This window comes from Acanthochromis polyacanthus, chromosome 2 (assembly GCF_021347895.1).
Source record: "Acanthochromis polyacanthus isolate Apoly-LR-REF ecotype Palm Island chromosome 2, KAUST_Apoly_ChrSc, whole genome shotgun sequence".
NCBI lineage: Eukaryota > Metazoa > Chordata > Actinopteri > Pomacentridae > Acanthochromis > Acanthochromis polyacanthus.
Window position 1 is genome coordinate 22,162,359 of NC_067114.1, and position 27,230 is coordinate 22,189,588.

The 27,230-nt window shown below is 41.6% G+C and overlaps 1 protein-coding gene across 1 annotated transcript in view; it reads left to right on the forward strand.

Annotated features, from left to right (window-relative positions):
• Nucleotides 1-23,953, forward strand: part of tox3 (TOX high mobility group box family member 3) — a 43,651-nt gene extending 19,698 nt beyond the window's left edge. Inside the window, exons 2-7 of the mRNA XM_022196167.2 lie at nt 6,573-6,638; nt 13,997-14,248; nt 20,488-20,751; nt 20,865-21,095; nt 21,283-21,363; nt 21,546-23,953. Coding sequence (XP_022051859.1) covers nt 6,573-6,638; nt 13,997-14,248; nt 20,488-20,751; nt 20,865-21,095; nt 21,283-21,363; nt 21,546-22,385 — 1,734 coding nt within the window. The 3' untranslated portion in view covers nt 22,386-23,953. The remainder of the gene's footprint in view (nt 1-6,572; nt 6,639-13,996; nt 14,249-20,487; nt 20,752-20,864; nt 21,096-21,282; nt 21,364-21,545) is intronic.
• The last annotated feature ends 3,277 nt before the right edge of the window (nt 23,954-27,230 follow it).

Here is a 27,230-nt window from a genome sequence, read left to right on the forward strand (position 1 = left end):
AGAACAGACTCAACAGCTAGGGAAAAAAAAAACGGGATGTTGGATGTTGACCTGCATAGTGGTGAGACTGCTGGGCTCAGGCTATTGGTCCATTATGACAAATGCTGAGACCATCTTTGTTTTGGCAGCATTTGCAAGTCTTAGGCCTCAGAGAAAAACAGTAGCTATGGTGAACCTCAGTGTATTTTAGTTCCATTGTGTATCATAGTGGCATTGGTTGTGGCTATGCAACAAAATTAGTGTGTTAATGTGTGACTGCATTTGCTGTGTTTAAGCTTAAAATCACAGATTACACATAAAACTGGATGAAAAAGAAGCTGTAGATGTTTGTATTATTTTACCAAAATGCCTTGATGTACAATTCAAACTAAGAGTTGTCTTATTTTTGGACATGCGTGCTGTGTGACTCCAATGTCGACAATGTCAGTCTGTTGGAGGAGTCAGTACACGTCTTTGGTCCAGACTTAAATAGCCCAACAACTGTGGAATGGATTGTATGGAATTGTATACATACATTCATGGTTCCCAGCAGAGGAATCCCAATGAGTGAAATGTCTCTACAACTGTTGATTGTACATTTTGTGCTTTTTTGTTCCTCCCAGAATAAATTTTAATAGCTTTGATTAAAAGTGTTTCATTTGTCTGGTACTTTATGGAAAACTATTGCCATTCAATTAGCTTGAGCTGCAGCAACTGCTTTGTGTGTAGTGCTCATTAGCAAAATGTTAGCATGCAAATGCAATAAACTAAAATGGCCACAAGTACTTTTGCGATGAAAATGGTGCAGTGTAGCACATTACCTGTTAATCATTAGCATATGTTTAACCTCTATGCCTACACAGAACCATTAGCGTAGCTGTAGACAATTAGTCCTGTTAAATTGTGCTTTTAAATTGGGAACTGGTATTTTATCATTGCAATAACCAGAGATGTATAACACTACTGTGATCAAATGTGATTTAAAGCAAACTAAAAAAAAACAAAAAACTGATTGCAGTGTGCCACAAGTTTATTTTTCCATGATTGACAGCTTTTCTGCTTGAACTAATGTGTGAACTGAGGCAGTAAACTCAACTAATCTTATTTGCAAATACTTAAAAAAAGCAAAGATCTTACAAACGCTGTTTCACCCTGGTCTGTTTGTGTCTCCATGTTATCACTGTTGTACACCATGTCTGTGCTGAATATAAATTTAGCCCCAAGGAATATGCCGAATGCACAAACTATAGTTTGGCTTTTACTGTCTTTCAACACTACCATAATGACTGAGAAGCTTGAAAAAGCATAATACATATTTGCTGAGCTGTGAAATCGCTTGCAAGTTTTTCCTTTATTCTGACAGTTAAGCTTGTCATTTTGGTTGGATATGCAAACTTACCTTCATGCTCCGTGACTGAATTATAATGTTCCTTTACCATGTAGAGTAATTTGAAGAACAGAGGTTTTGCTGCGGGTTTGCTCATGACAACGCCATCTGTAATGTCTTGCTCTCATATTTCAGTGACTGAAGTGATGACATCTTCCCAAAATTTAATGTCCAAATTTCAACCTGATTCTTATACCTGTTTACCATTCTCTGATCAAACATTACATAAAGATAGCTTACAGTAAGTGGCCAGGAAACATTGTAATTCCGTGGGAGGTTTTATATCTCTACAAGGGTTTAAAGGGTAAACATGGACCTCCAGGTCCATGTTTACTAAAGCAGAGCAAGCTGTGATGACTCTAGTTGAGGCCACAGTGGTCTGTGTGGTGTGAGAGGGGAGATAATCACCACACAGCCTGAACAACACTGTCATCAGCTTGATTCAGATCCCACATAAGACTTTTTCTCACGTCGGATCCTCCTCGCTGCTGCCGTTGCGCTACCACTGTGAGGTAAAGGAAGAGTGAGATGCTTACAATGAACTTCCCCTCAGTGTTACCTTGTGTAGTTGAGGACTAGCAGTCTTAATGGTGGAAGACAGTGCTGGGCAAGGGGAGTAATGATTTTAGCTTTAAACTGAATTACCAATCGATTCAGCCTGCAGATCAGAACACAGCTTGCGAGCCGACTGTGTGGACATGCTGTGTTGTAGAGTCGCTTTACAAATTGACTGCTGCACACATAGGAGGAAATATATCTATATATGTCAGCTCGGCACTGCATGCACAGCGACCTGCTGGGTGTGAATAGGCCTTGTGATCACCAGAGAGGCAGAGTGTGTACGCTGAATTGGGTTGTAAATGAGCATGTATTTGGTGAGGAGGACCTCGGGAATCAGAAGACAACTTTGCCAGAAGCTGCAACAGAGCCCCACCTGGATGGCAAGAAAGGGAACGGTGCTGCTCTTTTGTGTGTCCTGTCCCCTTCTCTCAATGAGAGGCTACAATCTTGCGACAGGCCGAGGTTTAGAGGAAATTGCATAAAATAATACAGAGCAAATTACAGCAAGTTTCTTGGGACTGGAGGTTGAGTTTTAACTGCGGTGTTTTCACTGTCTTTTATGGAGACCACTGGAGAACATATTAGCACAAGTGTCATGTTCCAGAGAACACATGCTAGGCTGTGATTACTGAGCTCAAGCTGAACTGTAAAATCGCTTGTCAGCAGTTGATTTGTTTCTGGAAAAGCCTGGGCTCTTGATTGAATTAACTTGGTGGTTTTCAGTGGGGAGCAAGAATGTGTCCAATTTGGTTACCTGCTGACAGACGGCACCGATATTGTGACTCCTTGATCGCACTGTAAAACCAAGGCGCAGTCTGCTAAACCTGATTTAAAAATGCAGAGTGAAATGAAAGCACTCTTTCTTTTTTGTTAATTTTCTCAGTAATGCTTTGTCATTTAATCACCTCTGACAAAGCGGTATTTGATGTTCAGATATAAACGTATGGACATGTTTTTCCATTTGTAGACAAAGCAGCAGTGCTATCAGAGGCTCTTCAGGTGTATATTCTGTGAATCTTGGTCTGTTCAGTTCATGTTTACTGATAGGATCTGTGTGGTTACTGCATCATATTGGAGGTGAGATGGGGTCATGCTGGTGCAATATTGTGTTCGCCCTGAGGTTGAAATAATTTTGTTTGCTGTAATAGCTGTAAAACACCTTATTTCCCTCTGGACATTCTTTCATACAAATATTCCTGCACTGGGAGTTAAAAAGTAAGGAAAAAAAATCAAGCATCAAAATTACACTAGCTTTAGTCAGAAAAAAAACAATGTTGTTTAGATAGTGATTGCAACTGTACAATGTGATAATGAATAACTGAAGCATTCACAATAATAATAAACGAAATCCTAAAAGAAAAACCATACCGAACAGGTACGTACAACCCTATAAATTCATATTCATCCTGTTCACTGTGAGGCTGCTTGTTTTTTTCTGTCGGCCTGCGATCATGCAGACAGTGGAGTCTTTTCACATCAGGATCAGGGTCCATGTAAGCTCTTAATTCTCTCCTGTTAAACAGTTATAGAAGAAATGTGCTGGTGGTGCAGAAGGGGAAATAAAAACACTGAGTGCCCAGCATTTGCTCTGCCATGTAGCCATGTCTGCTCTTAGTGCAGCTCATATTACAGAGCACCTTTAACTGTGAATTCACTCTGTTAATAAAAGCCTTCAACCCCAAAGCTATTTTAAAGCACTCTTTTCTACAGCTTCCCTATGGTTCCCTTCTGCCAGAAGAGGCAAAGCACACAAAGTACATGACCGATTTTTTTTGGAAATGGGAAGAGGTGAGATGCTGTTTTTTTGACTGTATGAAACGGCAGTGCCTGGTCTGTGGCTTTAGTGCTTTACTAGACATTTAGGGTCACTTTGATGAGTTTCAGGAGAATTCATCTTGCAGAAAGGAAGCGATTAAACTCTTTGTATTTCCTCAACTTTTCATTTATATTCCATCTCTGTTTCTAAAATATTCCTGCATGTGGGCATACACACCATTGTGTGACCCCTCACATGGCAGCTCTCTTCTAGCTCGTCACATCATTTTAATTACAGAGCCTTCATTGTCTGCGTTGACCCATTTTAGCACCGTCCCTTACCGTCAGCTGCGCGGCCCTTCCAATCACACTTAATTTCATCTGGCATTTGGCTCAATCGGCACCACCGCAAACATGAGCGCAGAGTGCCCCCCCAAAAAACGAATTGGGAATAACAATAACAATCTTCACTGCCTGCTCTGGTCGTCCACCGAGGCCTCCGGCCCAACATGGTACAGCTTTTAATGGTGAAGATTGATACCGGTGTCTGGGGACATTTCTTGGGATGTTAGTCACAGTTCTCTGAGGAGATTCAGAACTGCTCTTAAAGGACTCAGGAAATACAATAAAAAATGACTCATGGAGACAGAGCCCAAGGAGGTTCACACTACTAATTGGCACTTGGACTTAACTTGATAGTGCTTGCTCTAATGAAGCTAATGTGATTCAGATCAATGTCCGAGGTTACAGTATGTAACTCAGCCATACTTCTCAGTGTGATGTTTGTTTTAATGAAACATCGCTTTCTGATTTACAAACATGTAAAAGCTTGTGAAGTTGTCATCTGCTTTACCCACTGATGTGTAACACGGCGAGTAATTGAGTTGAAAATGTGTGACTGTAAGCTTCTTCTCTCTTTTACAGCTTCTTTTCTTTCAAGTCAACAAGAGAGTATAGAAAACATCTATATTAGAAGAAGCAGAAAGATTTCAAGTGTATCTCATTTGTGTGAGGTTTCCCCAAATTCTCAGGGAACTATTTACAGTGAAGAGCATTTGTCAGCTCACTCCTGAAAATCTTTTTCACATCCAGAGAGACACAGGGACAGAAGAAACAGAGACAGCCCTGCACGAAGCCCTATCTCCCCCCACAATCGGAACAATGTTCCTAGTGCTTGAATAGAGAGGGATATCTCTGAGACTTCAATTTATTATCTAAAAGAAGAAGGGGGACAGAGTAACACTTCCAAGATAAGCCTAGCGTAAGGTTAATTACGAACCGAATGGCTGACGTAACCCAGCCATGTCATGTCTCAAAGTTACACACAGCTGGGACATGAAGGAGTGCTAGCAATTGACAGTTGTTCCTCACCGGGGGCCTGTGAGTCTCTGTGTGTGAGAATTTATACGTTTATATGAACATTTGTGCAAACATGTAAACCCCAGTGCTCGAGTCAGATATAGTTTAGTGGGGCAGCTCTGGTTAAGATGGCACCGGAGGCCTAGACAGCTCAAACCACCTGCTTCAGCAACTGCTAGCAGAGCTTGTGGCTCCCCTTCTTATTGGTGCGTAACACTGTTAACATTGCTGCTGACTCTCCGCTCTCTCTCCAGGGCATAAACTAATTAATGGATACCATTCGCAGTTGATTAGCAGCAGTTCTTTCGGTAATTACATTCGCATACTAACCACTCAGAAGAAAAGGAGAATACAAAAAAAACACAAAGGGCTAGAAAATATATTAATGCACTTCTCAGTTCGCTCTGATCTTAATTTGTTTCCACTATTGTTTGGCTTCTGCTCAGATAAGAAGCTTTTTTTTTTCTCTTCCTCTCGCTCTTTCTCTCTCCCCCGGTCTATTGGAGGTTTTTGTTTGTCACTCATGATGTTTTAAGAGGGTGACTTTGTAATAAACACACAAAGATTACTGCAAAGCTTTGTTGAAAATAGGTGTTCTCAGTGGAACCTCATGAAGACGCAAACATGCCGTGATTCTTTCTCCTCTGAGCTGTGTAGGCTGGGTTATGCTCTCCTCACTCACACAGAGGTGCATTGTGCTCCTGGGCCCAGCTGCTAGCCCATAATTCTTCATTCTATGTCCCATTGTTCCTACCTGTCAGCGTGGTTGTGTCTCCAAAGAAAGGAAGTGGCTGCCATTTTGCCAGCAGGGCTATGTGTGGGTTGGGAGGGGCGGGGGGATGTTGTGAAAACATGTTATTTCTTACCAAAGTACAGGGTTTTAATGGCTCATCAACTGCCTTAAATACTAATGTGTCTTCTCTACAGCATGGCACTCATAAATCCACCACTGCTACTTTGTTCCACACAGTTAATAATCTCATATTAACATGTAAATACGGGTATAGAATTCACTTAATTTGCTGCAGTGAAACAGGGTGAAATGAGATTCTTTGTAGGTATAGAGTCAGTCAAATGAGTTGTTGAACCCAGCTCCTATTGACCCAAAATGTACTCCACCCATATTAAAAACACCTCCGCCTCCTTATTTCCCCTCAGTATCCCTCCTCTCCCATAGGTTATTTGAAGTTAATAACCTGCCACTGCATCTTGATACTTGGCTTTGTGATGCAAACCTATCCTTAATTGCCATCCCATAAGAGCTGAATGGCCGGACCAGATTCTCATTACCCTGGTTTGAATTGGCCAGGGCCTCTCACGTGCCTCTCGTCATGTCACAATAATGGCAGAGTGGCAGAATGCGCTTGTGTTCACAGAGAAAGGGTTTAACAACAGTGTGCAAACATTCAGAGCCAAGTGTGACAATCTGTTTGAGTGACAGGTGTCTGTTATGAAAGCGGAGCAGCTCCACTCGCACTTGATGTTATCTGGACACTCGTGATCTGAGTGTGTCTTTTGTCTTCATTTGCAGTTCCAGAATAACAACAACTACATGAACATGGCCGAGGCGAATGGTGCCCTGCTCGCCGCTGGGGATGTAAGTACACTTTAGGTTTTCCATATTCAAATTTCCTTTCAGACATGGAACATCCAGTTAGTGCAAAAGTACAAAAGTGACCAAGTACAGTGGAGTGAAGTGTTTCTTCTGTTTCTTACTTGCTAACACCTATATTCAGTTTTCAGTAGTTATCATAGGTGTCATGTGTGAGTCATTATTTCAGGAAGTGTAGATGGATGAAATTAGCCACAGTGAAAGCCAGTGTTAGAACGAATAAGCTTTATGTTTGATACGATGATGAATTATTATTATTTTTTCATCTCAATCACAGGCCACTTATTTATTGCCTCAAGTGATCCTGTTTTTTTTAGACTGATACAAGAGTTTACAGTTAAAGATGAGGAAAAATGAGCTCGGTTCACCCTATATTGGCTTGTAGTCACTTCAGAGAGCTGATGCTAATGTGATCTGACCGACTCGACCACACTCTAAGATGAAGAGGTATCTCAGAAAGCTGAGGATATAAACACCTGTTTTCTTCCTCTTTTTAAAGACATAATGGCGAAGCATAAAGAGATTCTACAGTCAGCTGCCTCTTACACTTAGTGAAATGTCTCCGGCAGTCTTTGAATGCAGAGCTACTGGAACAATTATGTACTGTACAGATGCATTAAAAGAAAGATGAGAGTAGTTGTTTCTGTGGAGGTATATAGCCGCCTCAGTGAGCCATAGTAGTCCTAACAGAGAGCTAAATTTACCCATTTTATTCCCCCTCCACCCACTCCGCTGCCCTGTCATTAGAGACAAGTGCACCAAAAATACCCGTCATCCTCTGTGGTTCAAACGGTCCAATCTCATCCAGTTTAGCAGGGGGAGATTGATCTGGCTTCAAAACCCACAGCAAAGCATCATTGCACAGCTCCAAAATACTGAGATAGATGTCATTGTTAACCTTATTGTTTTCATTCATGTCAGCCGGGCAGCAGGGATGCAACTGCGACATTCAAGGCAGCTACACAGAAGTGTCTGTAGCATGTGACCTCATGTTCATAAAGTGACCGCTTCACAAAGCCACAGAGTATTATGGAAGAAGTCTAATTTTCCCCCACATTTACGCTGAGTGGGCGCATCCTCTGTATCCACGGGCTGCTGAGGCCCACTGCAGCAGGGACCACGCCGACACAGGCTGCTTGGAGAGCGTTCAGCCCCCAGCTGTGAGGGCCTACTGTGGCAGTGAAGGGAATGGGGGGGATGGGCTGGAGGAGGAGGAGCGGGGGGATCCTTGATAAAAACAGCCCAGCTCATTTGCATTTTATCAAAAGGAACAACTGTTTCCAGTGTTAGGGCACAGATGGTATTGTGCTTAGAAGGAAAGAAGGGAGAGAGAAGAAGTCTTTAGCATAGATTTTTTTTTTCCTTTCAAGCATTGGAGTGTCCAAGGTATTGTTTGTTGCAACCTGAGCTGAAGTGAGATTAAAGTGACTTCCACTTTGAGTTGTGAGGTTTCACACTATCTCCACTCTAATGCTATATTAATCTTCTTAATGTGTCGGGCTTGTGTTGTGGGTACAGTAGGAAAGGAAGTCTCCTTTATGAGGGCTCCGTGATGAACCGCTAACTTTGACAGCACAGTTAAATTTATGCTGCTGCATTTGGTTGGCTATTGTTTTCAAACCAAACCGTAGGTATATTGTATTAATAGACACCACCATTAGCGGTACAGTGTGGTAACTTGAGAGAATTTCGTCTACTAGAGGAAGCATGGGTTATTCTTTCTTCAAAAGTTGCCATAAAGACAGATGGTTTGCTTTACTGCAAATAGAAGAATAGAATAGAAATAGAATATTCTTTATTGTCATTATACAATACAATTGTAGAGCTTGAAGATTGCAGAGCTTGTCCTTTTCAGTGCCAGGAAAACTTAAAGATACATTCCTCTACTACATGTTTACACAATGCATGCTGTATACTTAAAATTATGTGCAGTATGTGTTGTTCAAAAGGCAGAACGTTTCTACTTCAGAGCAGTAGTTTATTTGTTGTGTGGATGGCCGGCGTATCATTTACCTTATGCACTTAGAGGATGAGATAAGATGACCTTGGTGTGCCTGGTAAAGCATACATCCTAGCAGGGAAAGCTTGACTGCTTCCCTCAGGGAAAAGGATACTGTATACTGAGATTGTGTTCCACTCAGATGTATCACTTTACTTTCCCAATCAAATTAGAGTCATGTAATGAACTATAAATATGTAGAAATGGACTACAAATGATCCAAATTTGAAATAATGCTGATTAGGGGTGCCATGGTTGATGTTGTCATTTGAGTAGCTGCACTCTGCCTGTCTAGATATTTGAAACTGGATCCTCAATCCAGCCTCTATTGATTCTGAGGCCTATTATATGCAGTAATTGCATGCTGCTACCTTTAACAAGTCTTGGTTATTGCATCTGTGAATTGCATTACTACATTTATTGAAGGACTCGGACTATTGCCTGAAAAGCTTTTTCTTGCTCCCTGTCCTGATATTGAAAAAGCACCACGGCATCACAGACAAAACACTGGACGGGAAAATTCACCGAGTCACATCCATGTCACCTCAGTCTATGTTTCTGTTGTTGTCAAGGTTTCATTTATTATATAGAGAGCCAAAATAGGCTTCATATATTCTTTATAAACCTGCATTATGCTATTGACCAAAAGATGTTGTGAATACTGCTTACGTCAAAGTCCCATTGTATTAGGCTTTAGTCCATAGTAGCAGCAGGATGGTCGGCCCTGGCACACTGCTCAGTTATTATTGCACTGGATTACTATTATCCCTGAAATATTGTAGACATATTCATAGTTTCTAGAGGATGAATCCTAATAACTTCAGTGGTCCTCTAACTTGTCCTTCAGCACCACTGTGACGTGGATTTCTTTTTGTTTTTAGCGGCGTGTCTTGACAATTAAACCATGGATTGCCATTGAGGACTCCTGGCTTCAGTGATCCCCTGGCTTTCCATTCAGCACCACCAGGATATTTCACAGGAGATAATCCAAATAAGTTTTCACTAATCCTGTGAAATATCTCAACATCTGCTAAATGGATTGGTGCAGAATTTTGTAAAGAAAATCATGATTCCCAGATGTCTACTGCCATCATGAGGTTTGCGTTTGTGGTTTTAAGTCATAAATGTCAACACTAGAAAAATAAAAAGTTGAGAAAACTCCAAGTTTCTAGGCAACACATTTTTGCCTTTAACTTCAATTAAAAAATTTAAATTAACAGATTTTTTTCTGTTATTAACCTACTCCAGAATGAAGTAAGTTTTTATTTTCCATTATGACAACTCAGAATTTTTAATTTTCTTAATTTACAGATGATCTGTGAGCTGTATCCACTTAGAATTCCTGAGGTGTTTAACCTCAGTGCAATAGATAACAGATTATTCTATATACGTGAGTAAGTGAATAAAAAAATGTTCTGAAATATCTTTGTTTGATGTCTCAAGTAGTCAACTGAGTAGACACTTAGCCCACTTAACTCGTGATTTTGGGTCATATAAAACTTGAAACTGCCAAATCTATTTATAAAATTTCCAAAATACAACTTAGAACGAGTTTTCACACAGCAAATGATACACACTGTGTGGAAATAGATTTTCCCTGCATTTCACAACTAAATAGCACAAATGTACAGAACTTCCTTGGCTGATGATCAACCACAGATTCAGATTCATGCTTTCAGGACTGGCTGACCATGCTGCATCAATTACATATGTTTGACTCCCCGAGTTCACATTAGCACAATATCAAGTCAGATTTTGAATTTGCAAATACTCTAGGATTAAATGCATACAAATCCCATCAGCCTTTGCTGTATTTTGTGTTAAGCACTAATTATCAGTTATAGGCATGTTACTATACTGAGATGTATACATGCTAGACATTAGCATGTTGGCATTGTCATAGTGAGGAACTTAGCATGCCAATGTTAGCATTGGGTTTGAACAATATGCAGTGTGTATGTGAGTCATTAAAGTACATCTGCAACTGGGAAAGACAACTTAGGTTTTTTTAACATGATCTAATCTATATAAATGCCACAGTTATTGTTTCCAGGCAAGATAAATTTTGATAATTTTCCGTTACGATATTGGCTGGTCCAGATTTACCACCTCCAACAAACACTAAGGGCAGAGGATTTCCAACACAGCTGCTCAGGATGCTCATACCAAGGACATCAGGCCTCTCTGTTACAAGCCCTGCTCTGCCCTTACACCACTCAACCCTATAGCTGCCAAAGGAAAGACACACGCACACACACATTACTCCTCCTCTCTCTGTCTGTTGTGTTCTCCCTTGCGTACCCCTTAACATGTACATGCCTGCACATCCCAAGCCAGCATCTGGCTTGGCACTTGGCTCTGCTGAGCCTTTCAGAACAATTTAAATGGATAATCAGGCTGGTGATGCGAAGAAAGTGGATTGTGCATCTCTTAATCTCCGATCAGAGCCCCCTAAGCTGCTCCTGGTGCAGAATTAGACTGGCTTTATGTGAAATGACACCAGACAGTGTGCAACACTGTAACACTCTGTGGGTTCCACTAAAATCTGGCACCTCTTCCCTGGGGAGAAGGTCTTTTCTACACAGACAACTGACATCTCCCATACCACCATGTGAGACATAAACTCCATGTCTCCATTATCAGTGCCCCTGGTGTAGATGTTAATTTGTGTCATCATTAACAAAGAGAGGCGATGCACACAGTCTTTGATACTGATCTTCCTCCATCCTCTTTATGCCACTGTGATTTTTTTTTCTCCCTTCTCTCCGATTCCACACTGTTTAGCAGATACTAAACACCAGCATTCCTCTACTCCAAGTACATGTCTGTGTTTCATGAAAGGTCACGGTCATGCTTGTGCAGTTCTCCCACAAAAGTGGAGCTGACCTCAGCCAACCTTCCTCTTCAGCATTTGTATCAAATCTCTAGGTTGCCTCTGTAATTCAGGCCACAATGCACCAGAATATAGGCTCCAGTGGCCTATATACTGTAGTTCTGCCCTGATTTACTTTATATATCGTAACATCACAGCAAACCCACTTGCATCAGCAAATAGTATCCATAGTCGAGCAAGAGCAAAAAATATAAGTGATGATTCTCTGCAATAGCTATCGCAGCCTGAGCAGTGCATCTGACTGTAGTGGACAAAGCAAGACTAAGACAGAGTGATTGTTTTCTGTCAGAGAGATAAAAGTGTGCCAATGTCTTCAGGTTGCTCTATGATATGATCCAGATGAAACTTGGACCATAGATCTGAAAGCTGGCGTGGAGATTGACCCTGCTCCACAGGGGAAGTTGAAGAAGATGAGTGAAGACTGTGATGATGGACGATCTCTGATGGTTTCCATGTGCTACTGGAACTTTTTGTCCATGACTCACGACAGTTTTGTTTTATTAACCTTATAAACACACACTGGGTTTTGATCCACACCCTGCTGAACAGACATAATTGTGAACTAACTTCCAGAGGGTTTTTTTGAGTGGGCCGAAGCCTAATATGACAGCAGAGGACTGATAGTAAATGGTTCCTAGTGAAGGTGCTCATGATTTATTTTGCACTCTGCGAGCCAGAGGCCTGGGCTGTGATGAATATGACCTTAGCTCCTCCTGAAAGGAGAACTGATTCTCTAGCTGTGAAACAAGCACCGAAAAGTGAAACAGTGGTAGAGAGCAGGAAGGGAGAAAGAAAAGGGAAGAATAAAAACTCTATTAGCTTCCCCTGCCACTGGAATTCATCAGTGCTTGTCAAGACAGCTGCCCTGAGTAGGCAATGAATTAGTTTCAAGTGTCTGTGTGCTAAAGCAAGCAAGGGGAACATTAATACTCCCTAATCAAGGTCTGTGTTGGCATATTCCCTCCGTTGTCTCCCTTCTGTTATTCCATCCCCTACTGGAGACAGACAGACAGACAGTGGAGGAAGGCAGGGTTGTTAGCTGGGTTTTTAGACTCCAGTTAACTCTGCTGGTAGATGTCAGGACTGTTAATATTAGGTTTGTGTTAGGTAGCACAACTTCACCTCTGCTGGGGTTTGGAGCTTGCTCACTATTTACACAGCATGCTAAAACGCTAAGGCACAGTATGAGGCTTTACATGTGAGTAAATGATGTAATGTTTTGATATGAGTGAGTGAAAAGAGAAACCAGCACCCCTTTCAAAGAAGCTTATCTCAAAAAGCAAAGCATGATCATCTCCAGGACCCTCAATCCCTCTGAGACTTAAATGCAGGTGTGTGAAAAGGTGAATCGACATGTGCGAGACTCATCTGGGCCTGTTCAAATTGGTGTAAGTGCCTGTTTACTCCTATTTTTGGCCAATTATTTTCATGCCAGGATTGTCTTGAGAAATTTGAAATAGCTGATGAGGACGCTGGAGGCAGCTTAACATGCAAACACTGCTGTAATAGTGACCCAGGGACGAGAAAGTAATGTTTGAGATCAACCTGAAGAAGCTTCACAACGCAGCACTTGCTTTTTATTGTTGCATTTCACATCCTGTTCAACATCTTCAATAACGCTGGGAGTTTAACTTGATTTTAAAAGTATGACAGGATGTGTTCAAGCGAAGTGTTAGCGGTTAAAACCATGTCACTTTCAGTAAGAGAGCAACGCTTTGAAGAGGTTTTCGGTAACTTAACAACAGCAGCCAAAGCTAGCGCCACAGATAGCATGCTGTTTGGCCTTGCATTTATGTGGACCTGCAGTGTGGTCATTGTGAGGGTATGAATATTTTGGCTTTACAGAGAGTGGCTTAATGCAATGTGCAGATGAAAACAAGACCCAAGTAGGTGAACAGTCCCATCTCCAAGAAGGCACATAAGCAAATTAAGTGTGACCAAAAGCTTTAATTCGAAAGGCAGAAGGATTAGGCTGTTTGATGAGCAGATTTAAGGGTGCAGGCAAGGGGAACAAAAAGAAACACTTCTGGCCAAGCGTAATAATCTTTAAAAATGTTCTTTAAACCCATCTCCCTGTGACGTGTATTTTCACTGCACTTCAACCCAACATCTTCCATCCCCAAGATTAAGGGCTTTTATCATGTATCCTCTCTCTCCCATGATTGCTGCTTGATATTTTTGCTTTTGACATCTTCCTCCACACTCGCCTTTTTCCTTCTTTTGCCTCAAAGTGGACTTTAATAGGTTTAGGAAATGTTACATCTTAGTGCACTTACAGACAAGTGTATTACCACTCTACTAAAACACTCCCTCTCTTAAACAAAGTCGTCTGATTTAATCCCTGAAGGTTTCCTTCCGGCGTGTTAGATAAGGCCCACCTCAGCAAATGCTTCCTGACTGTTTTGTGTTGCTGGATTTCACGACTTCCCTCTTCTTCCCTCTTTCTTGCAGACTTTTCATACGCCCAGCTTGGGAGACGAGGAGTTTGAGATTCCTCCCATTACACCTCCACCTGAGACTGAGTCCGGTCTGGGTCTGTCAGAGGTCGACTCACAGTTCCCACCGATGCCAGAGCCCCCAGCTCCGCACAGGGGTCCCTTAATCCCTCAGTTCCCCCCACAGAGCCTGGATCTGCCCTCGATTACCATCTCACGCAACATGATGGACCAAGAGGGGGTGTCTGTCAACAATGGCCAGCCTGTGGTGAGCACTGCTATCCATATATACCACTAGCAAATCATCAGGTCCATTTATTTTCTGTTTCTTATCCTCATTTGTCTACAGCCCCAGTGTATGTCCTGCTTGTAGCTGCAGCTCCAGATGTGGTTGTTCATGGTGTATCCAAACTGAAAGATAAGATTTAAAAGTATAAACTATTAGAGATCCTCTGATTTCAGTCACTCATACTGAGCCCTTTTACTGAACCATAATGTCACCTTCACAGTTTTTGTACACCTCCTGTTGTCAGCGCATCTGGCACAGCATCTGGCCTTGTTTACAACACAGGAGGTGTATGATCACATTGAGTAAATGTCATGATATTATGTTACTTAGTGTGAAGATTTTTTTTTAAACAAAAAAAAAAGCACCCAGAGCGTGGATGATCCCTCTCCGTAAGGTGAGCAGATGTGAATAGATCACAGGTGTTAGAGTACAAAGCGCATTCATCCTCAGAAGGACAGTGAAAATGGGACCCAAAAGTGCCACAGTTTCACATGCTCATATTTAATTCATGTTACCTCCAGAAGCCTTTTTTTCTGTTGTAAATGCTGATACAAGCTTTAGCCCAATGTCACATGAGGTCTTCAAAAAGGACACATGGTATGTCCAGAGTTTGTATCGTAGTGGGGCAGAGAATTACTCTCCTATAAGGTTGCGATGAATATGTTTGAACTCCTTTGAAAGGACACAGATGGTCAAACATGGAACTGTAGAGTGAATTAATCACTTTCTTTATGTTGAGACTGTTATGTGCTACAGATTGAGACTGTTGTCTCAGGGTGGAAAGACATTTTCAAATGCCACAATCATAGAAGCACTGAGGAGGAAAAATGGAAATGTCACTGGCTGACTAGTTGTCTTACAGACCTATTACAAAAATGGAAGATTCATTTAGGAGAGAAGAAATGAAAGGACAAAAGGCATGAGTGAAGAGATGATGATATTGATGCTGCATTTGCTTTGTGAGTCACAAATCACATTGCATTGAGAAGAGGTGCTATTATCTTTAGAACTGTGTGAATAAATGAAATGTGCTTTTAGACCTCCTGCTCCCCCCTTCTTTCTAACACATTTGTTGAATCACACTGATATTACAGATATTTATTTACATTCCATATGGGAAGGGGCTATAAAATTTTACAGCTCTTTTTCCTGCTTCCATGCTTCTGGCATGTAAAATAATTGCAGCTTTTAAAATATCTCTGCCGCATACAGTAAGTGATCCCCAGAAGGCTTTTTGCCTAAAGAATTTTCATTTCATGGTCAGTTAAGCTTTCTGCATCTGGAAGAAACGGAACCTTGACACAATTACATTCCTGACTGTTCTCACGACTTGCTGGAGGATTAGATTTGATTCTCAAACATTATTCCTCTTTAACACCATTTGCATGGCTCATGTCTCTGATTGTGCAGAGACTCTATTAAAAACTGAAGGGAGAATGTGGGTTTCTGCTCCTTGCCTCGTGGCATTGTCGTCGGCACACTACTCACTCGTTATCAGTCATCACACATTGTACCGCAGGAAGGCTCGTGGTGGCCCTTCATTTTTCCTGTAAATGGGATTGATCCCCAAAAGTCTTGTGACAATGCCTATAGAAATTCTATTCATCTGTGGTTTTATCTTGGCTTTGAAAAGAGAACACAACTTTTAAATGAGATAAGTAACAGCACTGTTTGCAGTGCATTCCACATACCGAGACAATGATTTACGAAGGCCCTAAGAGGGGTGTTTTGTCATTTTGTCAGCACACTGATAAAGGAATGACAACCTTATATACATGATTACATTCTGTGTTATTTGTTATGGCTGCAGGGGCAAACAAATAAACCGTGCACTATTGCAATTACATTTTTCATCAAGCTACCATGCTCATATTTCCTAAACACTTGTCTTGGTTTTCTTCCTCTGTGCTGGCTTACTGGTGGAGAATACTTAGTGTGTGTGAAAGCCTGTCTCTTATCAGAACTTAATGAGAAACTGAACCAGTGAATATACCTGGGCTATTTTCAAAAGCTTCTTCCATGTCATTGCATTGCCAAGTGTTCTGCTAATTCCTCTCCGCTTAATGTTCAGCGTATGTCTTGCAAATTGGCCACAGATGCCGGGCTTCTACAAAGAGAAATACATTTTCTCGGCTGCAATGTGCCTGGAAAGCCCTGAATCTGAAGTCATTATTTATTTAATCTGCTCTCCTAACAAGCTTCTGACTCTCATTTTTGTCTCCCAGCATGTGTGCTCCTGATTTGTGATTGAGTCTCAATAGTGCCAAATAGTACTGGAGTCGGAGCTGCCAGTATTGCTTTATTCACAATTTCTTCTCGATTTTCTCCCTGCTGCACAGCAAGGGTCTCTGGGTTCTATTTCAAAAAACACCTGGTGCCTTCGCCACACTTTAGGCTTCTCTTGACACGTGTAAGCATGTACTGAAATGGGCTCTGTGTCCTCCGTGATTGGATTTGAAACCTACAGTAGTCAACTGGTTGTATTAGATGTTAAAATCAATATTTAGGACATATGAGGCCCACTGTGTTATTACATTTACCACTCTGCAGCAACGCATTGTATATTTTTCAGTACAAACTAGCTGTTTCACATGTCATTAGCTTTACAGCAGCGAAGGTATGCTAATATCTAATAGTAGCATGTTTTGGCCAAACGCATGAAGCAAGATGAAAGTGAGGTTGAAAAAGCCATTTGTGGTTTGTTCTGCACATGATTTGATATGCGTTGATACTGTGTAGATTGCCAGTGAGTATAATACCCTCAGTTCTGACTGGTCAAAAACCACTATATCCTGAATCAAATGGAAAATGTGAGCACTGTTGCAGAAAGTATGTTTTTCTACACTTCCCTCTTATCTCCCTTCCAAGCCAAGAAGCACTGACATGAGTTGTACATCAATTTAAGAGAGTGGCTTTTTTTTCTCTCGCTCCGTTTCTTTTTTTCTTTTCTTTCTCGACAGACAGCTATTGTGACATATTGGGTCAGTCAGAAATGAAAGATATTCATGCAGGCATGCAATACTTGTAATGAAGTCTCAGCTTGACCTTCTGCATGATTGATTCTGTAATTTACTTTTCTCAGGCAGCTCTCAAACTGAAATGATGTCATGTTGGACAAGTTTTAAATACCCATAATGCACCAGGAGAAATGGTGGAAAGGGGTATGGGTCAGTGGCTGCACCAGACCAAGGAGGAGGGGAGAGGGGGACCTATTGGCCTCACAGTCCGAGGGGGGAGGAGAACAAGGGAGAGAGATTTGTTTTTAAGTGGGGGTTAGAGGTTTGCGAGATAGACTGAGTCTGCACACCACAGAGAGAGAAAGAGAGTGAAGTGTGTTTGACTGAGACAGGGCAGGGGAAAGAAAAACAATTTATCTTCGTGCTATTATAGCCTTTACCGGCATTCAAAATTCCATTTTTCTCATTTGGCTTAAGCACAGACTTCAGCAGGTTGCTGAAAATGGAGGAAAAAAATAAAATGATGTACCCGTTTAGAAGCCGAGTAAAGGAATATGTGCAGAGCGCTGATAAACTATCTTTAATAGGACTGACCTTTCATGCTGGCGAAAGTTACTGGGGGATTCATCCTTATAATTACCATATAGATGATTTTACCCCTCTCCTGCCATGGAACATTTCCAAGAGCTCTGGCATTGATTGAATGGAAATTGAACTTGTTAACATTCTTTTCAGCCTGTTACAGCTTGGTGCCACTGTTCATAAATTCTCCCCAAATTCTGATTTCCAATATCTTGAAGAACAGACTGGAGCCTGTTTTTATTGACATCAGTGTTGAGATTTTTATCACCTGGTGAATGCATAATGTTGCGTTTTGAATCCTACCGCTATGTTTATTGGCCTGCGTTTATTGTGGAAATGGTTTCACACATTGTCAATAGTGTATTTTTTTTCCTTCTCCTGCTAGTTTCCAGAATGCTTTATGTGGCTCTGTGTGGAGTGTTTGCTGTGTTAAGAGTGGTTGAGGCCAACAACAATGTACAAAACACAAAACAAGCTGTTTCTTCCTCTTTTTGCAGCATATTGTTGACAGCATTATTCTGTTGTTATCTATTGCAGCTTCCACATTAAAAGCAACACAATGGGGAATATTACAAACTGAATTTACATTCGAAAAACATTTTATTGATTAGAGAGTGCAGCTCTGCTGTTAGTGTTTTATATGCAAATGCACAAACAGACAACACACCTAGACACACGCACGCACAAATCTGACTAAGGAGGGCACATCTGGCCACTGTGTACTCAAGATAAAGACTTATTTGCGGATTTATGATGACTATCAAAATATCTAGCTAGATGTCTGCTGTGACTGCTAACAATACTGCAATCAAAATGCAAATGAGAAGGCAGAGGGACATAAATAAACATCCGAGTATCAGATTCATGTTCACAATCAAGACAACTGTTACTTAAGAGGATTTTTTTTTTGGCTGGCTTGTTATTAGCTGTTATGTTTTCATTGAAATCAGACGTGCTAATGCTGGAGTTTCACTGACGTAACTGTCACTTCTCCTTTCCAGCATGAGGAGCTAAATTGCTTCTACTCCAGTTAGTGCTATAATATGTGGTGAAATAAGATATTTAGCAGGCTGTTGAGTGTGATACAATTACGTGTCTAACTGTGGTCTTTAGTGCATGTTTTTTTTTTCTTTTTTCTTTTTTAGAAAATGTACAACATTCAGTTTGAAGCCATCTAGAAAAATTCAGCATATTCCAAACAAATGGCAGAATGGGCCATTGCTCTAAGTCAAAACTGCACCATAAGGATTGGGCAAAAGTGTTATTATACAGATGGCCACGACTAATGAGCTCAGTGTGTGCATCTTTGATGTTCACAGCGAGCAAAGAGCAAACGGCGAGCCATCGTGTTCTCAGTAATGAAGATGACAATAGCACTTGGAACATGGCGGGTTGCAGATATGTAAATCACAGTCATTTGGTCGCAGGCGTGTTTATTGCAGCTTTTATTTGCAAGATTTCCATATTTGAAGAATCACAACAATATGTCTTCAATTTCTTTCCCCAACTTTGCTTCACCTTTTCCAGAATCCTGCTCTGCTCGCACATGTAAATATAAATCCGCTCTCACTTCATAGATTGTATTTATGATAAGCAGTCGACATGGCATATGAGAAAGAAATGGATTGTAGATCCAATATGTTTCTGTCTGAAATGGTGTTACAATATTGTTTTTGAAGACGGGCATTCATAAGGTTCTTTCAATAAAGCCAGGTGCGTGGGTTTATGATGTGTTGATGTTGGGAGAGATTGAGTTTGTGCTGCTGAATACCAGATGGATGTACCCAGGGAGAACAAATCACCTTTTCTGTTGTGTTCACTTCCCCTTCTCTGTTCCACGTCAGCTCTGCTGGCTCTCTGATCAGTCTTCCCTCTGGAGAGCTGGCAGGCCTCGTAATCTCATCCTCACCACAATCAATGCAAACATGTTGCCTGTACCTTCTTTAAGAATCTTTCAAGAACTGAATGTTTTACCTTGGGAAAGAGACTTTGAAAATGTCATTACATTAGAGCTTGCATGGTGGAACGGAGGGGGCCTGTCTGGAACTCTTAAGCGTCCTGCCTTTAGCTGGTTGATTTATGGAGTTGATTGCATAGAAGTATTTTTTTTCCACTCCTTGACAGTCAAACATGATCTATGAAAGCTGCCTTTTTCTAACCTTAAATAAAGCATGCAGGCTTGTGGCTACCTCAGACTGAACTGACATGTAGCTGCATGCAGACAAACTGAGGCTCTTTTTACTGTGGTGTTTGAAGTCATGTACCACAGTCCACGATTCCCCTACAGGGACTGGGCACTCTACAGCTGTGTCACAGATTTCCATACAATGGAGTTTTGAAATGAATCAACTGAGCTGTGTAGCCATCTATTACTGGCTTATAAAGTTGGCTCCTCAGGTGTCAAGATAATTTATCATGGTTTGTAATAGAGACATTTAAGACCCAGGACATCGTGACACGTGATCTGCCACATAACAATCACAGAATCCAATGACCCGATTTCTGCACTGGTAAAGGATACAGGTTCGTGAGCTTGGCAGGAGTGAGCACAGAGACAGAGATCTTTGAGCCACAACCTCACAGACAGCATGAAAATAATGAATGAAAGACAGCTGAAATTGGTTAAATGATGATTTTCTTGACAAACCTTCTTCGCTTTTGTGTCACTTTTATTTGTAGAATGTTGGACCGGGTCATCTACGTCAGTACCCACCCAACCCAGCCATGGTGATGAAGTCCATCATCAGCATGAACAGCCCCAATGGCATGATATCAAGGAATCAGCTGACCACCATCAACCAATCTCAACTCAACGCGCAGCTGAGCTTAAACATGGCGGGTCCCAACATCACCCACACTTCCCCATCACCACCTGCCAGCAAGTCGGCAACCCCGTCTCCCTCCAGCTCTATCAACGAAGATGACCAGGACGACGGCAACAGGGTGAGAAGAGTTAGAAACTATTTGCATGACTCTATGAAAGGGTAATTAGGAAACCCACTTGGTGCTGTTAAAGGGCATTTGGTTCTTTATCTCAACTATTGCCATTATTTCAGGTCATTGGAGAGAAGCGACCAGCCCCCATAGATCCCACAAAGAAACCCAAGACTCCCAAAAAGAAGAAGAAGAAGGATCCCAATGAGCCCCAGAAGCCAGTGTCAGCTTACGCTCTGTTCTTCAGAGACACCCAGGCCGCTATCAAGGGTCAGAATCCCAACGCCACCTTCGGAGAAGTGTCCAAGATTGTGGCGTCCATGTGGGATGGGCTGGGAGAGGAGCAGAAGCAGGTAGTGCAAAATGTAGTTTTTCGGACTTTTAACTGAAAACGAGATTATCAGAGAGCTAATTTTAGAGAGAAAACAAATGTACATAACACATGCAGTCTGTTGAATATATTCAGTATTGCCATTAAGTGATCATATTTATTACTAATAAAGAGTTTTACTCACACATACTTTTTTTTTGTCATCACAGGTTTACAAAAGCAAAACAGAAGCTGCCAAGAAAGAATATTTAAAAGCCCTTGCAGCATACCGTGCTAGTCTGGTTTCCAAGGTGAGAAAGTGTTTCTTCTTTTCACCTAAAAATGTGTGAATGAATTTTCTCAGAATTCTTTATATGTGTGAAATGTCCAAGGACTTGTAATTACAGAAACAACACAAGCAAGTCTATAAACTATACAGTGCACCACTAAAAACTGACTGGAAATAAATTTTCATATGTTTCTCTTTATCAAGGCTGCAGCAGAATCGGCTGAGGCCCAGACTATCCGCTCAGTGCAGCAGACTCTGGCCTCCACCAGCCTGTCTCCTGGCCTGGTGCTGCCATCACCCCTCAACCAGCACCCCTCCATGTCATCAGCTGCACAGGCCCTCCAACAAGCCCTGCCACGGGCCATTGCCCCAAAACCCCTGCAGATGAGACTAGGGGGCAGTCAGATTGTGACCTCGGTTACAGTTTCCCACCAGAACATGTCCTCCGGGATGCCACCGCAGCTGCTCGGCCAGATGGGTGCCGGAGGGGCCATGGTGGCGGGTGCCCAGTCCACAGCGGTGTCTCAGATGAGCCCACCCATGCAACCGGTGCAACAGCATGCGATGCAGCAGCTCCAGCAGCAGCAGCAGCAGCAACAGCAGATGCAGCAGCACCTCCAGCATCATCAGATGCAGCAGCAGCAGATGCATCACCAGCAGATCCAGCAGCAGATGCAGCATCAGCATTTCCAGCACCACCTCCAGCAACAGCTGCAGCAGCACCACATGCAGCAGCAGCAACAGCAACAACAGCAGCAGCAGCAGCAGCAACAACAGCAGCAGATGCAACTGCAGCACATGCAGATGCAGCATCAGCTGCATCAGCAGCAGATTCAACATCTTCAGCAGCAGCAGCAGCAGCAACAACAACAGCAGCAGCAGCATCAGTCCCAGTGTTCCCCACCCCAGCACTCTCCTGGTACACCCCATTCAGTGGGAGGCTCCGCTTCACTCGGCAGCCCCCAGCCAGCCCCGCAGCAGCAACCACACCCCTCCCAAATCCAGGCCCATGCCCAGGTCCTGTCCCAGGTCAGCATTTACTGAGCCAAATGGAAATCCTTTCTCAAAGAACAGGAATAGAATAAAAGCATCATTCCACGTTGCTTTTCTAAGTTGCACTTAAGAAGTGTTTAAGATTTAGAATGTTATACAAAGAACTTGTCCATTGTTATAGACAGATATGCACATGCGTGTACAGGCGGTAAACATGTTAGCTGGGTTTTTGTCTATAAAATAGGCTGAGCTATGACAGAAGCCTGTTATGGTGAGCACCCAGTGATTGTTTGTTTGTTTGTTTGTGAGGTCTTTCAGTTGTCAATTTAAACTGACTGGGCACACAGTATGTTGAAAGATGTGTATCTTTCACTGTTTTATTTAACAATAAAGCTTTATTTATGAGGCCAGAGTTGGACAGTGTAAGGACATTCTGAATACGTCTCAGCAAAAGGATTTTTATCAGCACTTGCCTGGACTGAATGACTCACAGGATCCTTGCTGGAAACCAGTAACCCACACATCAGTCTTTGTTCCCACACTAGCCAGTATATAGCAGACTTTCTTTACTCCAACCTTTCTCTTTCACCCATCCTTCTCACAGATGTAACTGTTCAAATCATCAAACATTGGAGGCTCAGTGATATTTGAACATACATTTATAAACCATGTTACAAATACAGACAATGTCTTTGAAGAGGGGAACTGATAAAAGGTTTTAGGATGCAGATCAGTGGATGAACGACTGAACAGACAGAGACCGAAACTGCCATAAATCATTTACATCATCACATCATCAAACTGTAGCTGTAATCTGCTGTACATGTTTTGTAGAGCGGGGAGAGACGAGACCTCCTTTACCCAGTAAGATAATTTGTCCAAAAGCGTGTAACTGGCAGCACTCCCCCCCCCAAAAAAAGTTCTTCTTTAATCTATTTGTTTTTACTTCAGATGTTTAACAATTAAATTATGTTTTTATTTTGTGTAACAAAGGGGATATTTTATGGTAAATACAAATTTCGAGATCAAGGCAGATGGTTTGGGGATTGATGTATTTTTACTCTGCTCCTTGATACTGTCATTGTTTTAAAAAAGGAAAAAAGAAAACTAGCAGAGCCAGTTTGTTGCACTGCCAAAGCCAACTAAAAAGGCATCGGAGGTATTTTTGCCAGCTGTACAGAAGTCCCTGGAGAAAAAAAAAAAAAAAACGAAAATGTTGTACATTTTTCATATCACCTGTTGTAAAGTTTTAATATGTGAGGCTTTAATTAAAACATTGTTAAACGACCTGTGGATTGCTATATCACATAGTGCATTTCTGCTCTTTTATACTTTTTTATGAGTTACAATAGCAGCGATTAATTTTGTTTGTATTTTGCTTACAGACCAATTGCATTTGAAAAACTGTCCATAGAATAAATGCATATTGGTATGAGGTTCTTGAGAAGTTGTTTTCAGCTCACGATAGAAAAAGTAATTTAATGTTGGAGTTTTTTGCTCAGCCATGAAGACGAATCCAGAGACATTCCATCACTAATATGATAGTAGCCATAATTTTGTATGAAGTATTATATATTTCTTTGTGTCTCTGTTCAAAATTAAACTATCAATCACAAATATTTATTTGAAGGAATCGGTTTCTTTCAGAAGGTATATTAGCCATAACTTCTATGGGGTATCTTCACGTCTCCTTGTTAGCTATTGAAAAGAAATACACGGATAAATATTCGTAGTGCTCGGTTCTTTACGAGATATAAAAAAATACATAAATTTGTATGTTTTCTATGGAGTAATTCTATGAGACAAAAATACTTTGCAGGGATATATGAGCATTCATGTTGGCATTATTCTAGTGTGTGCTGTTTCTCAGTGATTTGAATGGAAGTCCATTGTAACTGTGTGTAAAAACAGTGTTGATACTGGACAAGGTCAGCATGTAACTGGTACTTGTCTCAATAACAGTCCCCTTCTCACACACCAGTGCATTGGATTCTGCCTCTTTCTTACTCCCTTTAAAATCGCTTCATTTCCAAGACATCCCCAGGGGTTTGCTGAGCTCCCTTGAATAATATGGCGAGCGGGGGAGGGAAGGCAGGCAAACAATAATTATCATATCTTCACAATAGGCTGTGAATCCACTGGCCCAGAGAAGGGCCCTTTTTTTTCTCACCAACGGCAGCTGAGACATTTTAAACACGGGTTAATGTTAGTTACAAATTAGGAGAGAGAATTTGCTCCTGAGCTTCTGTGATAGCAGCTTGATAGAATTTTCAAATTTTGGTTTGTTTTCAATTAGTTAGTTTTCGGAAAGCATTTGTAATTTGGAGCCGAGGCCTGCCTCCGCTGTTTCTGCCGCTGCGGTGATTGGCTCTTCAGCTCGCCGTGGAAACGATGCCCATTTTTCTGCCGTGATTAATTGCAGCATCTGTCCTGTCAGAAGCCCGAGTGAAGAGGTCTGCAGGAAAACTGCAAATAAGCGCTGGCAACAGTCTTAAAGTGCTTATGATGAAATGAAAATTAAAAACAGCAAGTGCCGTGCATGACCTGAATCTCAATACAGAGGGAGAAGAGGAGAATGTGAGAGCGGGTGTCCATGGATACCAAACACATGCTTTAAAAACACACAGTAATGAGGCTCTGGGAAATCGCTGTTATTATTCTGAACAGATTCACAGCAGAGCCCATTAATAATGCATGGAGCTCCTTGTTATTCCATAACCCCTCAGTACTGCGGTCACTGTGTGTACAAATATCTCACAGCCAGGGTTGGAGTTATGGGACTGTGCAATAAAAAGGTTACAGATATTTTCAAAACACTGTTATACACACACACATAATTTACAAGAATAATACACTGCTCCTCCTATAATGGAGCCTGGTTTATTTGAATAGGTGAATAAATAGATTTCACCTGCTTTGTGCACTAGACTGTTGTATCTCTAAGATTTCTTTCTTCTGGCAGTGAGATATGATATGATCACAGAAGCATGAAGCAATCAATATCCTATGCGCTTCTTTCTTCCTGTCCTCATCATTAACTAACGCTGATGAAACGCATGAAGGGCACTACGACATTAATATGTCATTTGAGTAATGCAATCATGAGGTGACCTAATTGTCCCAGTCTTCCCCGCTGAGGTCAGTTGCTCGGCACAGTGCCGAGGATGACTAAGGAGTCAGATGTGGAAGCTAAGGGATTCTGTATTTTAATGATTTATTTGGCTCTTTTGTTGTTTTCCCGTTCAGTGCACAGATACAATGTGAGCGTAACAAAAGCCCTGCTGACACTGGCCATCTGACCATCAGACCCACGCTCAGCCTCTCTCACAGTCTGGCCGCAGATGCAGAACCTACCACTCTGCCCTGACAGCCTCAACTTTGCCTCCTTAAGGAAAGCAACGCAGTATAACCGGGCCGTTTTTTTTTTTTTTTTTGGTGATAAGACCTAATCCATGAGAGTGCAGAGACAGCTGACCCTACAAGTCCAATGCCAAGCCTTGTTTACAGCAGGGAGCTACCTCCAGTCAAATGGATGACTACATTTAAGGAATTCTTGACCTTGTGTTGATGAGCTTCACGGAGAGAACTATTGACCTCTGAGATGAATAGTGAACTTTGTTTGGGGGGGGTGCTGTGTTAGCTGGCTGGACTGTTGACATCCCTGACCAATGGTATCGCTTGTTTAGAGAACTTTTGACCTGCCAGACAAACGGAGCTCCACAGACGATGCCTCCGAGCAAAGTTAATAGCACATTCGGTGGGGCTAGTATAAATATTATGATACCCTTGTACAACCTTTTTGATAATCTCGGGGATGTTAATTCTCCTCCTCAGTTAATTTAGCCCTTTAATTTTAATTAAATAAAAAAAAGATACTGCTTATTAATATGAATTATCAAACAAAAAACACACAACAAATAGAAATTTGTTTTGCCGCAGAAAAAATGAGCAGAAATGATCACACATCCGGTCCCTTGTTCCCCTTCAATCTTTTTCATCTTTCACAACCACATGTTTGCACACGCATCGTGCACGTGTACACATATTTTCCATCCTTGGATTTCTGCACAATGATGTTGCCGTGGAGACGGAGTGATTCAGCCATTAGGCTTATCCCCCGCTTTTGTTGAATTGTGTTGAGGTAAGTCTGATCCAGCAGCCTTGTGACCCCTGTCAGCCTGCGCACTGCTACGCCATCACACCTCTGATACATCCTGACTATCGGCAATCAGGGAACGTACACTGCTCTCATCTGTGCTCTGTAATTGGTGCTGCTGTTAATGACTAATCCTCTTCCCTCAAAGTAGTAAATGATTAACAGTATGTAATCATAATCAATCTGGGATTGAAAGGAATCAAGATTTGCTGTTATGTAACGTTAGAGCATACATTTTGCATGAATCCTTATATACTTTCAGTCAGAATTCCAAATGATAGGATTTTTCATGCTAATGCCAGTGACCGTTAAAAAGACTTGAGTCTATATTGTGCCAGTGAGCACAAGCTAGACTGAGAGTAGATAAGCAAAGCACTATTATCCTGCTGTCAGCGTCATAAAGGTCAAGGAATAAACATCTAAAGCCCAAAGAAAAACTGTTTATTGGAAGCAGTTGTCACTGTAACAATAACACCAGTGAACATACGAGAGGAGCTGGTTTGTTTTACATTATTATGGTTAGCTCAGTATGTTATTGTGCATTGTCAGTACTTTGCAGACCAAATGCATCTGGAGCATTTATTCTCAGTTGAGTTATACAGTCGCTCCAAAAAAGAAAAAAAGAAAAGAAAATGCTCAGCAAGCTGTCAGTGATTTGAGAAAGCTTTCTTTATTGTGACAGATCATCATGCCCCAGAGGTTGACAGATGTCCCTGCATTGCATGGAAACGATAGCAGTT